Source organism: Limulus polyphemus, unplaced genomic scaffold, assembly GCF_000517525.1.
Source record: "Limulus polyphemus unplaced genomic scaffold, Limulus_polyphemus-2.1.2 Scaffold3630, whole genome shotgun sequence".
NCBI classification, from domain to species: domain Eukaryota; kingdom Metazoa; phylum Arthropoda; class Merostomata; order Xiphosura; family Limulidae; genus Limulus; species Limulus polyphemus.
Genome location: NW_013669240.1, coordinates 37,979 through 53,189, shown reverse-complemented (window position 1 = coordinate 53,189; position 15,211 = coordinate 37,979). Strand labels below are relative to the sequence as shown.

At 31.8% G+C, this 15,211-nt stretch overlaps 1 protein-coding gene across 4 annotated transcripts in view; it reads right to left on the bottom strand.

Moving 5' to 3' along the window:
* LOC106469720 (centrosomal protein of 170 kDa-like) overlaps positions 1-15,211 on the bottom strand; it is a 68,493-nt gene that overhangs the window by 15,939 nt on the left and 37,343 nt on the right. For 3 of the 4 annotated variants that reach the window (XM_022398286.1, XM_022398283.1, XM_022398284.1), the window contains 3 exons: positions 11,125-11,981; positions 5,768-5,794; positions 3,603-3,947 (listed from right to left, as the gene is read on the bottom strand). In XM_022398286.1, coding sequence (XP_022253994.1) covers positions 3,603-3,947; positions 5,768-5,794; positions 11,125-11,981 — 1,229 coding nt within the window. The remainder of the gene's footprint in view (positions 1-3,602; positions 3,948-5,767; positions 5,795-11,124; positions 11,982-15,211) is intronic. The other variant, XM_022398285.1, reaches the window with a different exon arrangement.

Below are 15,211 nucleotides of genomic sequence, written 5' to 3'. Positions count from 1 at the left end.
CTAGACAAAAATCACTTCCAACCCCAAAACCTAGACTCCATCTGTAGAAAGTGATGCTTTGCATTTGGTGAGACATAAATGAAGTAATTCATTTCAAACTCCTCAATCCACAGAGAACTGGCAATGCAGAGATCTGTAGTCAGCAACTGGAATGTTTAAATCAAGCCCTTCATCAGAAATGCCCTTCACTCGTCAATTGGAAAGGTGTTGTTCTTCTGCACGAGAATGCACGTCCATATGTGGCACGTGTGAAGCAACACAAGATTATGGAGTTGGGTTGGGAAGTTCTCCCCCCACCCACCATATTCTCCAGATATGGCACCATCAGATTGCCATCTTTTTTGTTTGCTGCAACACTATCTCAATGGGAAAATGTATGCAAATGTGGAAGTTGTTAAAGAGGACACTGACATGTTTTTTGCTTCATAGCCAGGTGATTTCTTTAATTAGGGCATTAACAACCTGACTGTAAGATGGAAAAGCATCATCGATAAGAATGGACACTACTGCATTTAATATATGTTTTGTTTGATATATAAGTTGTTCGGGTTTTTTCACCTTAAAAAGCAACATTAATTTCTTGACAACCTAATATCTCCCAAAGTCAAATCCCTTATCCATCATCATGGGAGTTGGAAACAGGACAAAGTAGCAGATTATTGGATATTGGTGAATTATGGTGAGGAATATCCCACAAGACCACTATGGTAACATTGAAAATTGGCCTGGGTCACCCCAAAACATCCTGGCTAATGTGACTGTGATGAAGCTGCAACAGGCCCAGCAAACCAGCAGTGGATTTCTGAATGTTCAAAGGAAAACAAATGGATGTAAACAGATTGACTTAAATGGAATATGGAATGGAAATATTAAAGGATGATCAATTCATACAAGGATTAGAATGGCAACTTGGAACATTTGTGGACAAAAAAGATATCAGGTATTAAGAGGACACATGGATATTACATTCTTATGTGGACAGCAGTTGACCAAGAGAACAGAGTAAAACATGAAGTAGGTCTCCTGTTATATCTGGTCATAGTAAAGTATGTTGTAGAAGAAGAATATATATCAGGAGCTCAATATAAGAATAAAAAATGAACTGAGGATGTATAAACAGTTATATAAACCATGTAATGTAAAAGGAAAAAAGAATTATTTGACAGTCTGGCAGACATGTTAAATGAAATTAAGGAGAAAGATGAAGTAATTGGCAAGGGAGATTTTAGTTGGAAATTTATAACAAATTCATCATGGGAGAAACATGTAGGACCCTTTGTAGACAGTGAAGCTGAATGGAACTATAATGGAATACTGTTCCTGGAGCTGTGCACACGATAATGGCTTTTTTTATTATTATTATAAACACATCTTTCCAACATTGGCAGAGTCCAATAGTTACTTTGTACAACAGTATCACAACTAGACAACATCTTCGTTAGACTGACCATGAGAAAAAGCATCACTGACACAAAAGTTATTTCAAACATACACACAGATACCAATCACACACCTGTAGTACAGGACTAGAAGACAGGAGGATGCAGGAAAAGAAAATTACATCACCAGTAGAGATTGTCAACTTCAGAAACCTTAATGAAGAGGAAGTAAGGAATAGATTGAAAAACAGATGAAGAAGAAATTTAAGAAAATTTCTGAAGGGACATGCAGCACTGATATCGATTGATAAAGATTCAGAGAAGACTTTACATCAATAATAACAATGTTGTAGGACAAGGAAAACAGGAGGAAGGTATAAAGAAAAAAAAAGATAATATGGGGGAACAAAAAAGGTAAAAGAAGCCATAAAAGAGAAAAAGAAGCAAAAAAATGTCATGGAAGAAGTTTGGTGATTAGAGCAAGATGGAAAGATTACTTCAAACAATTTTTAAGTCTTCACAGCAAAAAACCTTTCAAGAAATAAAGCAGCTTATTCCAAGTTATGTAGAGCATGAAGAGCCTAATATCATAAGAAGTTAAATAAGCAATAAAATCAAGTCATTGAAACAAACCAGGAGGTATTGATGGATTAAGTACAAAAGCTATAAAAGCATGCGAAGAAGTTGGCATATTATGGCTCACAAACATTTTTAACATTGCATGGTATGATAACAAAAGTAGCAGAAGGCTGACAAACAGCAATCATTATACCCATATGGAAAAAAAAGAAGTAAAATAGACTGTAATAAGTATAGATGGATCTCTCCACTAAGCTATGTGTGAAAGATGCTTGAAAAAACCTATAAAAAAAAGAGTGTTCAAAAACAGTTGAATAATGCACAGATGGGATTTTGCAAATGCAAAAGTTGCACTGATGCCATATTCACACGACTAGTTTTGGACAGCTTGTGATATGGACATTTTGTTACAAAAAACATTCCGTTACAGCATCCAAGTTACTGTCAGTCACATCATTACGAAAGGTTTCATCCCAAGCATTTTTTGTGAATAGCAAATTTTGTTACTAGATTTATTAAGAAGTAACATGTTTTCTTTCCAAAAGACATTACAAGTATTTCTTTTTGGTGGCCAAGTACTCAGTATATGTTAAATCTGAGTAAACAAGTTATCATGCAAAAATGATACATTTATTAAGTTTGCAAACATTCAAGTTATTAAAGGTGTTTTGAATTCAAATCAAAGTATGATAAAGTACAATGAATGTTTTTATAGACCTAAATCATTTTCACTGTAATTTATGTTTTATGTAACACTGTACATGACACCCCTACCCCCGTGTAATGCATCGTAATACAGACCTAGACACTTTCTCATCCTCATAGCATTACATAATTTTTGAATGGTCACCAAATGAATATCAATTTACTTAAAAAACTACACGCCACAAGATCAGTATTCATAACAAAAACTGCCATGTCACAAAAATGATGCAACAAGAATGCACCTGTCACAAGTTGTCCTAGTAACAACATTGTGGTAATGAAATGTCCAGTAACTAAATGTTCATAACAAAATATCCAGATCCCCACTATGACACTGAAAGAAAAGACAATAGAACACAATAAAAACTGAATTTAGTGTTTTACTGATAAAAAAAAGTTTGATCAAGTCAACAGAGTTGCACCACAGACAATACTGGAAGACTATGTAAAGGGAAACTAACTGGACGACATAAAAGCTTTGTATAAGAGTGACAAATGTGCTGATAGAACATCAAGTGCACTTACAGATTGGACAGACTCAACAGAAGCAAAGTAAGGAGTTCAAGTATCGTAGAAGCCCTTTCAGTGAAGATGGCAAATTAGGTAGAAAGATAGAAATCAAGTGTCAGAGAGCAAACAATGTAACCTATCAGATGTCCAAGATCCCGTACAACTAAAAAGAAACTATTTACATTCTTCCAAATCTACAAACTAAAGGTTTATGTTGTAGAGTCTAAGCCTTATAAATTTGATGATAATAATAAAAAACTAAATGAAAAACTCAGGTTTTACATTTATACACCTGGAGATTTAAGAACAACAACAAAAAACTTAAATGATAAGTTCTTATTTGTATGTACATGAAGATAAACACAACAGCTGACCCTTAAATTAATATTAATTGAAGGATACATATACAGTACTGCCATCAATGCTTACCTCTTCTTTCTTGCTGTAATTCCCTTGCTTAGTTTTTGCTAGTTGGCTGTTACGGAATGACTGGCTTCTTAAATGTGATCTTCCTGTAAAGTCTCGATGTGACAAACTGATAGGAATGCCTCTGAAAGGACGGTGTTCTGCTAACAAATCATCTGCCCCACTAAATGATGCCGATCTGTGGAAGAACTGAAGATTATCCCCATCGAAGGATGAATTCTGTGAGTTTGGTGTACCTGATCGGGCTTCAGTATCAGACACTGTGACTGTAAAGCTAGTTTTTCTGGCTGAGATTCTAGGTTTTCCAGGATCACTGTCATTTCGCTTGTGACCTTTATAATCTGAAGGCTAAAGCAAATTATTTTTTCTTACTAAATTATTTCTTGATAAAAAAAAAGTTCTACGAGTTGTAAAATACTGAACATTTCAATATAACGATATGTTTCTCTTTCAGTTTCTTCCATTAAAGTCCAACAAATGTATTTGTAAAATTACTAAAATATATTTATCATTCTGTAACCACATTTAAACATCATAACATCACACATGGCAGTAAACAAATACAGATTATTAATATAGAGTTACACATTTAATTATTACAATGTAAACTAGATCATTATCAACTGAAACTTAATTTTTCTGAATAGGCTAAAAAAATTACATTTTTATTTAGAAACATAGATTTCTGCTCAGATATACAAGAACATGTCAGCTTCATGTTCAACATTAAATCATGCACATTAGTATTATGTATTAAAATATTTTCACTATAGTTTATTCACCAAGTTAATGTTATAATAAAAAAACCATTATATATACTAGGACGCAATGCTATTTATATTTTTAATATCATCATACAAGAGTCATATTGGCTCACTTTTTAACACAGCAGATCTAAAAATATGCTTCACAGATTGAGCAGAAGGAACACAGTGTTACTTATTTAATATGAAAAACTAACAAGAACATGCTACATTCAATGGGTGTAAGTCACTTGGTTAATAACCTGTTTTTATAATAAAGGCAACAACAAATATGAAAAGACTGTATGAGACACAAGAATAACATTAGAACTCTAGCTTAACATATACAAGATTCACAAAAATCAAGTCACAAGTTCAAGATTAATATTAGCCTACAAGACTATTTTAGTGTATTATTTTTGGCAGCATAAGTAGCATCTGAGATATAAGTTAGACAAAAAAGTCATCACAAACATAGAATATGAATCTTGTTTAATTGGTCCAAACTTACTATGCTCATTTCACAATTTTCACCTTGTGTCAACCTCTCTTTAAATTTATTATCCTTGTAGCATGAATCTTGAAAATGGCACTTTGCTACTGTCTCAAAAGGAGGAGAAGGAAACATTATGGTTATTTCTAGTGTTTTGCCATGAAGAATCAGTGGAATAAGCAGACTATATGGCTTGCATCAGGGGTGGTCAATCTGAAAGCTATGGATCAGCAATGAGCTGAGAAAGAATCGATGCTTGATTTATTCCAGTACACTTGGTGGCCTGAGTTCTTTGAATATATCACAGCGTTAAGCAAAAAACAAAGTAATGTTCATTCACATGAGCACTTCTATGTAAGTATTTAATACAGCCCATAATAGAAAGTATTTTCAAAATAATTCCTTTAGATATTCTAGCAATAATGAAAGTTTTATTGTAATGTTATTAACTTTTACTATATTCTCTTGGTGAGTTCTTTCAGTAGACAGTGAAATGTCAGCAGCAGAATAAAGGCTGTGTCAGTCAATATGGTAGCCTATTTGGACATGAAATGTTTTATGACATGTATTATAGAGGGTAAAATACAGAAAAAATTAGACAATGAAAACAAATTTTAAAGTTTATATAATTTTTCTGTGGCTTTTAAACAAAATTCTAGAGCTGAATTATAATGTTTTTTTGAAGCTCTATGCAAACCATTTTACCCCCAAAAAAACCCTTCTCTACATCCCCAAATGTTTCAAAACAACCTGTTAGCTCCACATTTCATGCATTTGTTGTTTTTCCCTAATCTACAAGCAGACTAGTTTGAGTACTAATAGCAAACCATACAATGTACAACTAACAAAACTTAAATCTGCAAATTATGTTAGGTTATTAGATATAAAGAGGAAAATAAAGCAAAGGCATAAACACACATATCATAACCTACCTGTTTTTTCTTTGATTTTTGCTGGGACTTGGTGCAGCAGAAAGAAAGAGAGAACCATGACACTTATAAATAATGTAACAGAAAAAAAGTAGACATGTGCACTTACACAGTATAAATACTTATAAAAAAAACTAAAAATGTATTATCTAGCTAATATGTTATGCTCTCCTTTATCAGTTGTTTTTTTTTTTCTTAACAGTAATACCCATTTCTTACTTAACTTTCTCTTTAGGCTTGGCATTTTGACTGACCCTGTAACCACTATGTAATCATGAAACTATATAAACTATAACTTTGAATTTACTAAGTGTCTCTTCACAAAAATTGGAAAGCTTTTAGTACACATCACAAGTTTTTTATACATGTACACAAAAATATAAATTTTAATAAAGTATTTTTACTAAAGATTTGTCTGTGAATTTATAAAGCCTTTAATGAGTCATAATGAAAGGTGATTTCATGTTAAGAATAAAAATCCTTCTTTTCATCTTACAGTTTCATATTTCCTTTGAATAGCCAATAGATCACCCTAAATGAATATAAATTTTTTCTGATAAAACTTTATATTTTATTTCTTAATTTTCTCTATCCTAATATTAACTTTAATGAAAAAATTGGCAAACTTTTATTCCACATTACAAGTGTGTTATACATGTTTAGTTACTTGGTTAAAAAAATACATAAAAACTAAGGAATTTAGCACTTACTTTAGTCTTAAGGCCTTTTGTACATGGGTGTGTAGTTTATCAAGCCAATTTGTTTTTGCTATGTTGGCTGTTCAAAAATAACTCATGTAACTTTCAAATATGCATTTTAGAACATAAAAAGTAGATAAGACACTAGAATATAATGTTTTAAAACTACTACTGTTTATTTTGGCTTTCTAACTAACCTATAAATAGACTAAAAAGTTCCATTACTGCTCAAAGCAATGTCTTTAGTCCAAACACATCAAGCTCTCATAGAAAACTATCAGACATGGGTGGAACAAATACAGCGATATCTCAGTAAATCAAGAAGAGCACAAATTTTATATTCTGGTTTCTAAATATCTATAGCATCTGTTTCTAACTGGTTGAACAATCTGAAGCCCTAATAATGGAAAAGAAAAGCCTAAAAGTGAGAAGTCATAACAACATCATGTCATATGGCTCAGAGAGGTGTAGATTGAGAAATTACTTAAAAATTTTGTTTTGAGATTAAGAAATCAAAACTTGGATAATTATAAACATAATTTTAAAGTTAAATTTACTAAATATCTGTGCATGGGCTCAGTCATTCTGACTGACCTTGTGCTGGCCATATACAAAGTGTATCTTCATACAGTTTGGTAAATCTGCAGTAAACATTACAAGTCTGCTGCACACAGAAAATCAGACTTTATAAAAGTATTTTTACTTATGATCTGTCTGTGAACATATGAAGCCTTTACTGAGCCAATTCAAGCGAAAGTGATTTTTATGTTAAGAATAAAGATACTTTTCACCTTACAGTCTTCATATTTCATTTACATATCCTCTAGAGCCTCCTAAATGATTATCAAAAGTTTTTTTCTGAAAAAACTTTGTATTTTATCTACCTGTAGTAGAATAATCTGTAGTAAAAATTTTTCATTTAAATTTCTTGTATAACCTAATAATTTTTGAATTGTTACATTTGAGTTACTTTTGTTAAATATATATAACAATAAATGAAAAATATACATAAAACATATACGTAAAACAACACATTTAACACTTACCTTAGTCCTATACCAGTTTGCATAACGAGTACCTGCTTTTGTAAGCCTTTTTTTCTAACTATGTTTGTTGTCCAAAAAGTAATTCATGTAGCTTTAAAATATACATATTAGAACAGAAAAACTACATCAGGTATTCAAAACAGAAAGCTCCAAAATTACTGTAATGTATTTGACTTTCTAACCAAGCAATAAATAGGTTAAAAAACTTTCATTACTCTTCAGAGCACTGACTTCAGCCTACCCATACATAAAGACCTACTTGTGAAATAGCAGCTTTCATTGTGAAAATAAAAATGAATATCATCAGAGTCATGTACTACTGACAAGTAGGCAAGAGCAACTAAACGATTTACAAGCATGAAGAGTTAGGAGGAGCTTCTGTGGTGGGTGTGATAAATTCATTGATACCTCAGAAAATACAGATGGGAGGTTCTTATTTTATATTCTGGTCTTTCAATATCTGTAGTTTGTGATTATAATTGGTGGTCACTCTGAAGCCCGTATAAGGGAAGAAAGAAAACCTAAAAAGGAGAATTCAGAGAGCAAAGGGTCACTTGACACAAGGAATTGAAGAATGCGAATTTATTTAAATAGTTCCTTTAGAAATTAGGAAATTAAAACTCAGATATAAAAATTTGAATAATAAACTATATTTTAATATCAAGTTTAATGACATAAACTGCTAATAAAGAAGTTTAATTTAACTTTTTAATGTAATTCTGTAAAAAACAAATCCAAGGCATGCACATTTTGACCACTCCACCCATATCCAGTGTTAACTAACTGATAATAAATTTGTTTAACAAGTTTTCAACATAAAAAAGGTTATGACATGCACATTTTGACCTAGCTGTACCTAGAGCTACTTCAAACTATCAAAATATAAAATAAACAAAGATGGTGTGGAAGTTAGATTCAAGAGTTAAAAAGTCTATACACAGTAGAACAAACATGTTTTAAGGTTAAATGTTTGTCAATTCTCTGTACTATAAATACACCAGCTGTTCAGAAATCCAATGACAGGCAGAAAAGTTAGAAATGAAGAGGTAGAGGAAAATAATTGTTAGTCATGTGGAATGAGGTCTTGTGGGCCTATTCTATGACAATATCACTGAGGTCATCCACAGTCATATCCTTCAAAATCTTTATCAATATGCATCATACACCCAAGGTGAAGACAATAACAAATGAAGCATTTTAAACCAACAATTACCAAAATCACTCCATAACAACATTACTCAATGGTCATGTTAATGGAAAATTTTTCATTCTAGAAGCAAAATAAACCAATTGTACAGGAAAAAACAAAAAGGCTCTGCATCCATGGGATGCATCTTGATCCTTTCCAGACCAAAAGTTATCACTAAAATTCCCTGACGTTTTCTTACTGACAGTGAAAATACTTGACCAAATTGAATGAAACTTAGAATTACCTAAATACATCAAAGATTATATAGTTTCAGTTTTAAAAAATTCATGTAATTTGCTTTAATCTTTATAATTTTTTATGTTGTGAAAGTATTAAACTATTTTCTGTGGTACATTGGTTTGAAAAAATATTTAACATTCTTTCTTTCATTTTAGAATTAAAATTTTTTTAAATGTTTTTCAAAAAGCTCCATTTTATATATCCAATCAGTTTCAACTTGACTTGATATTCATTAAAATATTTCTCTTGATACCTTATCTTAATAGCTGAAGTAGTAGCCACTTCTGGCTATAAATTGAAGAAAATACACAGAAATTAACATAGGTATATTGTTGACCTGACCTTTTAAAATTGTGTAAGGTCAAACTAAGTAATAATATTTTTTGCTAATAATGTTCTTGATTGAAATTAATTTATGTATTTTGTCTTAATAAATTACAAACTCCTATACTTATGTGACTTGTTTAAAGGAGATAAACTTAAAAATAATATTCAATAATTTCATGATCAATATGCAGGTGCTTTGCACAGGTGTGTACAGTCAAAACCAGTCATTTCTTAAACTTAGTGAACAATATATTCAACACCCTTTCAGTTGAATTGCAACAAAATTAGCAAAAATCACATATGTATTAACAAATAAATGAATCACCAGCATACTGTATTATAGGTTATGTGACAAAGCATAAATTCTGGCCAATATATGGTACAAGGCCATCTAATTTTGCCATTTATCAGGTTCAAGATGAAACATCATGGAGTTGTGTATGTAAAATGTTTAACTCCACAAAATGGAATGTCTGTACTCATTTTGTGGAAACAAATGGTAGTTAAGTACTGGAACACAACTCATGAAAGACAGCACAAATATGTTTTGGCATGTGTGATTTAGAATACATGGACAAAAAAGTCAGAAAAAACACTGATTATGGACATAAATGCAGATGATATAAACATCCAAATAAAACAGTGGCAGAAAATCAATAGCTGTGTTCAAAGTGCTGTCCAAATGTGACAAATGCAACATGGGGACTTCATTATCAATAGTACTTAGTGTAAGAATACTAACTAATATTGATAATGAAGTCCACTTGTGCAATGTCCTACTAATGCAAGATTCAGATCTTATACCTGAAACCTAGGTTTGTGTAACAACCTTTGATGTGGTTGGATTTTGATCTTCTGGGAACAATTCCACGTTCATGGAAGGTGTGCATCTGATGAGATTGCAATGTTCATAGAGGATGGTAAGAAGCAGTCTTAGACAACTGAGGAAAAGCTAGCCAGGTAGTTGAAAATGGGAATACCAAGAAGATGATGATGAATAATCATGCTATTATCCAAGAACAAGTAAAATCAAATTTGTGTTCTCAAAGACAGCTTGTTTACTTCATATAAAATTTTTTGTTTGTTTGTTTTAAAGTTATTGCAAGTCATGATTATGGTTGTTAAAAGCTTGTTGGATGATGTTCAAATTTTTAATGGTTTAATGTTTATGTCAATAAATAATGCAAGTTACTAGATATACTTTGAATTAAGATCTTTATTTTAAAAAATTGAAGTGGTTATCTTGTAAAATAATTACTTTTGTATTTAGTTTATTATCTTCATGTTATTAATGTCAACAGAGCAAATGTTTAGTTTTGTAAACATTAAGAATAATTGTTATCAATTACAAGTTCAGCATTTAAATAATAAAACTGTAATGATTTTCGATAAATACCTAACTATTAAAAAATTGTTTGAAATATACTTTAAAATATCTAAAACAATAGTCTTTCTATAGTTATAGGAATATTAAAATTTGTGAAAGTATAGAGAAGGCTTATGTAATATAACATAATACTTAATAGCAATTGTTAGACAATGCAAAATATTAAAGGGGATAATATACATCACAACAAATTTACAAAAGGAGTAAAATGACTCATCAACTGTGATGTAATACTAAAAAGAAATCATATTACAATAAGTAGTCAGTTGAAAAAGTATATCACACAAAATTAAAGCTATGAGTTAATAATAAAAAGTAATCATAATGTATAACAAAGGTCAGATCAGGCAGTCTCAAATTAGCAAATAAAATCCTAACATAAAAGTCTCATGTAATACCAGAATAAATAATGCTTAAACATGTATTAAAATATTATACAAGAATATACAAATATTGCGTTATACTGAGCTCACCTTTGGAGAACTAACTCGACCCAATGCTGGCTTCTTAGAATCTGCAAGTTTGGCACAGCCTGGTCGGGGAGAACTACGAGGAAGCCTAAGACTAAAGCGACCTCCATCTTGTCTGTGTAGTGAAGGATTAAGGTGAGTAGCTCTATTCTTGACATCAGTTGTGCCAGTGGGTGGACGGCTATTGGCACTTGAAACACCACAAGGTGTGTCTGAATCTAAGCCTAGTCTTGCTCTTCGCAAAGCAAATGCTCTATTAAGTTTCATCTGTGGTCCCGAGTCTGTTTTACCCCTTCCAGAACTTTGAGAACTTGGTTCTGTGCTTGTGGAGATGTCAGACACAATGCTGGCTGTTTCTGAGCGGCTATGATCTAGATCTTGTTCTGATGATGTTAAATTCCATGGCATTTTCTTCCAAAGAATCCCTCCAGTTTTGGCACGAGGGCTTTTTCTTTTGTCTGCAGGATTATGTAGAGCTCCATCTACTGATTTTGTCATAATGTCATTAGACCTTCCAGGAGACACTGTTCTCTTAGAAGAAATTTTCTTTCCTTTCTTTACACTCCTATCTGGTGGTGAAGGTTTGAATTGAAGATCATTTGTTGATGTGGCCAGTCGATTGTCCACAAGTTCACCAGTACTTGATTCTTGCACACAAAATCCACTTGGGAGCTCACCATGCCAGGACTGTTGAAGGCTGGACTGTCCTTTATGCTTAGGACGTGGACTAGGTATAGGTTTCGGAGTAATTCTTGAGGGAGAACCTGACCTCGTAGTATTGACACTTTGAACAAAATTCTGAATAGGAGGAGTGGGAAGACGACGTTTAGGTCTAGATGGTGTTTGTTCTTTACTAGGCTCTGCAGTACAAAGAAAAGAAAGGTCAACTTAATTTGTGAACTATAATAAACCAAAATAAGATTTGTGCAAAAGCAATATCTAATCCTCATGGTAAGTTGGTAGCTAAACCTCTTCATCTTAACTACATGAATTACCAAAATATAAAAATGAGAATTTTAATCCATAGAAATAACATTTAATCAAAAGTATTAACCAACCAAATATTAAATTATCATCCAAACTAAATGCAAATGTCCAATGATAACTAAACATTTTACTGTGAGAAAAAAATAGGAACAAAAAACAAAACTTTTTTGAATTTGAAAACAGTCTTATTTTTGACTGATAATTAATACCTAGAAGAAAGAGATGCTAACATTTTGAAAAAAATAAATAAAAAATCACTAATGAGTTGTGATATTACTCAAACTATTTAAGATATGCACTGTCCCTAGAAGTCAAACCAGTTAAATCTAAATATAAGTGCACAACCTTCCAGATTAGATTTAATGTATTCAGATGTACTTATATAATTATGAAATCAAAATTTGTTAATACAAAATAATTTGAAGCTAATAAAAATCCAACAAATTTGTTAAAACTTTATTAATCTACAATCTCTGAAATAATTATTTGAACCCATAATACTAATACACATTATTGTATATGTAATTCAAAACAAATTATACTAAGAAAAAATGATTACAAGATTAACAATATTATTAGTTTTGCCTTAATTCTTCATATGCAAAGACTTTACACTGGCATTAAACTAACACCACGTTTGTTTTTCCAGAAACATTTCTGCATTGATTATTTTTCACCATCAGACTAATTCTATTTTTGTAGGATTCTAAATTCATGACCTTTGATCTCATCCACATAAAGTAAAAACATTTTGATTCAATTTATTAACTCATTAAGTACACAAGCTACTAACTTGTACTATTCAAACCAATCCTTTCTAGAATCGGTCATCTAACAATCAAGATATCAGACCTCATTCCTGCTATAATTAATTGACCTATTAAACCCTTGTCTTTACAAACAAGTGCTGAGCCAACAAATAGCCAATCCTTCTCAATGCTGTTAATTTACATGCTCAAGTTGACAAGGCAGCCAGTTTATTTAGTGATTAACTAGGTTTATATTCCAACCAACTGATCTATATCAAACACTGTTATTGCTGAGGATGTAGGTGTTCTCGTCAACACGGTAGTCAGTTCTTGTCCCAACTAAGATGCTCTAACAAAACAACCTGACAAACTTTGTCAATTTTAATAAATTAGGTTTAAAAAACTGCACTAGTTTTCTACGAGTTTTAACCAATTAATCTATCAATCCCTATCCTTGCTATTGAGACAGTTCATTAACCAAATTAGCAAAGCTTGTCCCTGCTAATTAAGTAGATGTTCTAAACAAAACTTGATTAAAGTCCTATCTCATTATCTACCAGTCATTATATATATCATTATATACAAGTGTAATTGCATTGGTACAAAGAAATCAGTCATAATAAGTGATACAGCAGAATAAGTGGAAAACCAATTGATACAGCTTCAAATAATTTTCCCAATTTGGGCCAAAATGCACAGCGATCTTGATTTTTGAGGTTGTTAACAGTCTACTATTTGGTTGTCAATGTGCTTGCTCTAACAGGGTAGAGCATGTGGCTAATGGATATACATTATCACACAAACATTCATGAAGGCAATGTTATACATGGAGGTCAAACTGTCAATATTAAGTTTTTTTAAGTAATAAAATAAACATCAGATTAATGTTTGTTGCAAGTTTCCACAATTTCATTAATGATGTGGATTTCATAATTTATCCTTTTATTTTGTTATAAATTTGGAATAATTTGATTGACTGATATTTTTGTGATTCCTGTAATCCCTTATGGCCACCAAGGAAGAGAAAAGCAGCAAGGCCCTCAAAGGTGAAGCTTGTGTGTCACAAGGCATATCGCTATCCTACCATTCTGTGTACAACTATTGTCTTGCAGTCTAGATGTATATCTTTCACATGTGATAATACAGATGTTATAAAAATATATCTTACGTAAGGACCAACACTCTTTGATTGCTCTAGATATATTAAAAAAGTCATCTTTCTAAAATTGAAACTTTATAAGGGTTAAATATATGGGAAATAATTGGTCTGCAATGCAGTCTGTATAAGTATTACAAAATTCCTTAAATCAATAAATAATTCTAATGACATAACCTTTGTACATACACATATTTTCTCATTTCTCTCTTATTAAAGCAGCTCAAATTTTCAAGTTTCATCTAAAGGATGGAATCATCAGTAGGTGAGGCCTGTATTATTTTTTATTAGATACATGATCTAACAAAAAAAGGCAGTCAATCCATGTACTAAATCACTAAATACATGCACTAGTTAACAAAACAGTAATCTTCTGTACTTGGTCACTAGATACATGCTCTATCAAAACAGTACTTCCCTATACACACACAAATGTGTGTGTGTGTGTATATATATATATATATATATATATATATCCTAGGCCAGTAGATACATGCTATAACCAAAACAACAGTAATTACCTATCCTAGATCAGAAGATACATGCTGTAACCAGCAAAACAGTAATTCCCTATACTATGTTATAAAACATATGCTCTAAACAACAACAACAGTAATTCCACATCTCTAGATCACTAGAAAGATGCCCTAACCAAAATAGTAATTTCCTGTCCTAGATCACTAGATACATGCTCTAACCAATAAAACAATAATTCCCTGTCCTAAGCCTCTGGATACATAAACTAATCAACAAAATAGGAATTTCCTATCCTAGGTCAATAGGTACGTGCACTAACCAACAAAGGTCAATCCATGTTCAGTCTCACTAGAATAGATGTTCTCAAGAAGAAAGTGGTCAATCCAGGTTCAGTTTCACTAGATAAGATACTCTCATCAAGAAAGCAGTCAATCCATGCTCTATGTCACTAGATAAGATACTCTCATCAAGAAAGCAGTCAATCCATGCTCTATGTCACTAGATAAGATACTCTCATCAAGAAATCAGTCAATCCATGCTCTGTGTCAGTAGATTAGATACTCTCATCAAGAAAGCAGTCAATCCATGCTCTGTGTCAGTAGATTAGATACTCTCACCAAGAAAGCAGTCAATCCATGCTCTATGTCACTAGATAAGATACTCTCATCAATAAAGCAGTCAATCCATGCTCTGTGTCAGTAGATTAGATACTTTCACCAAG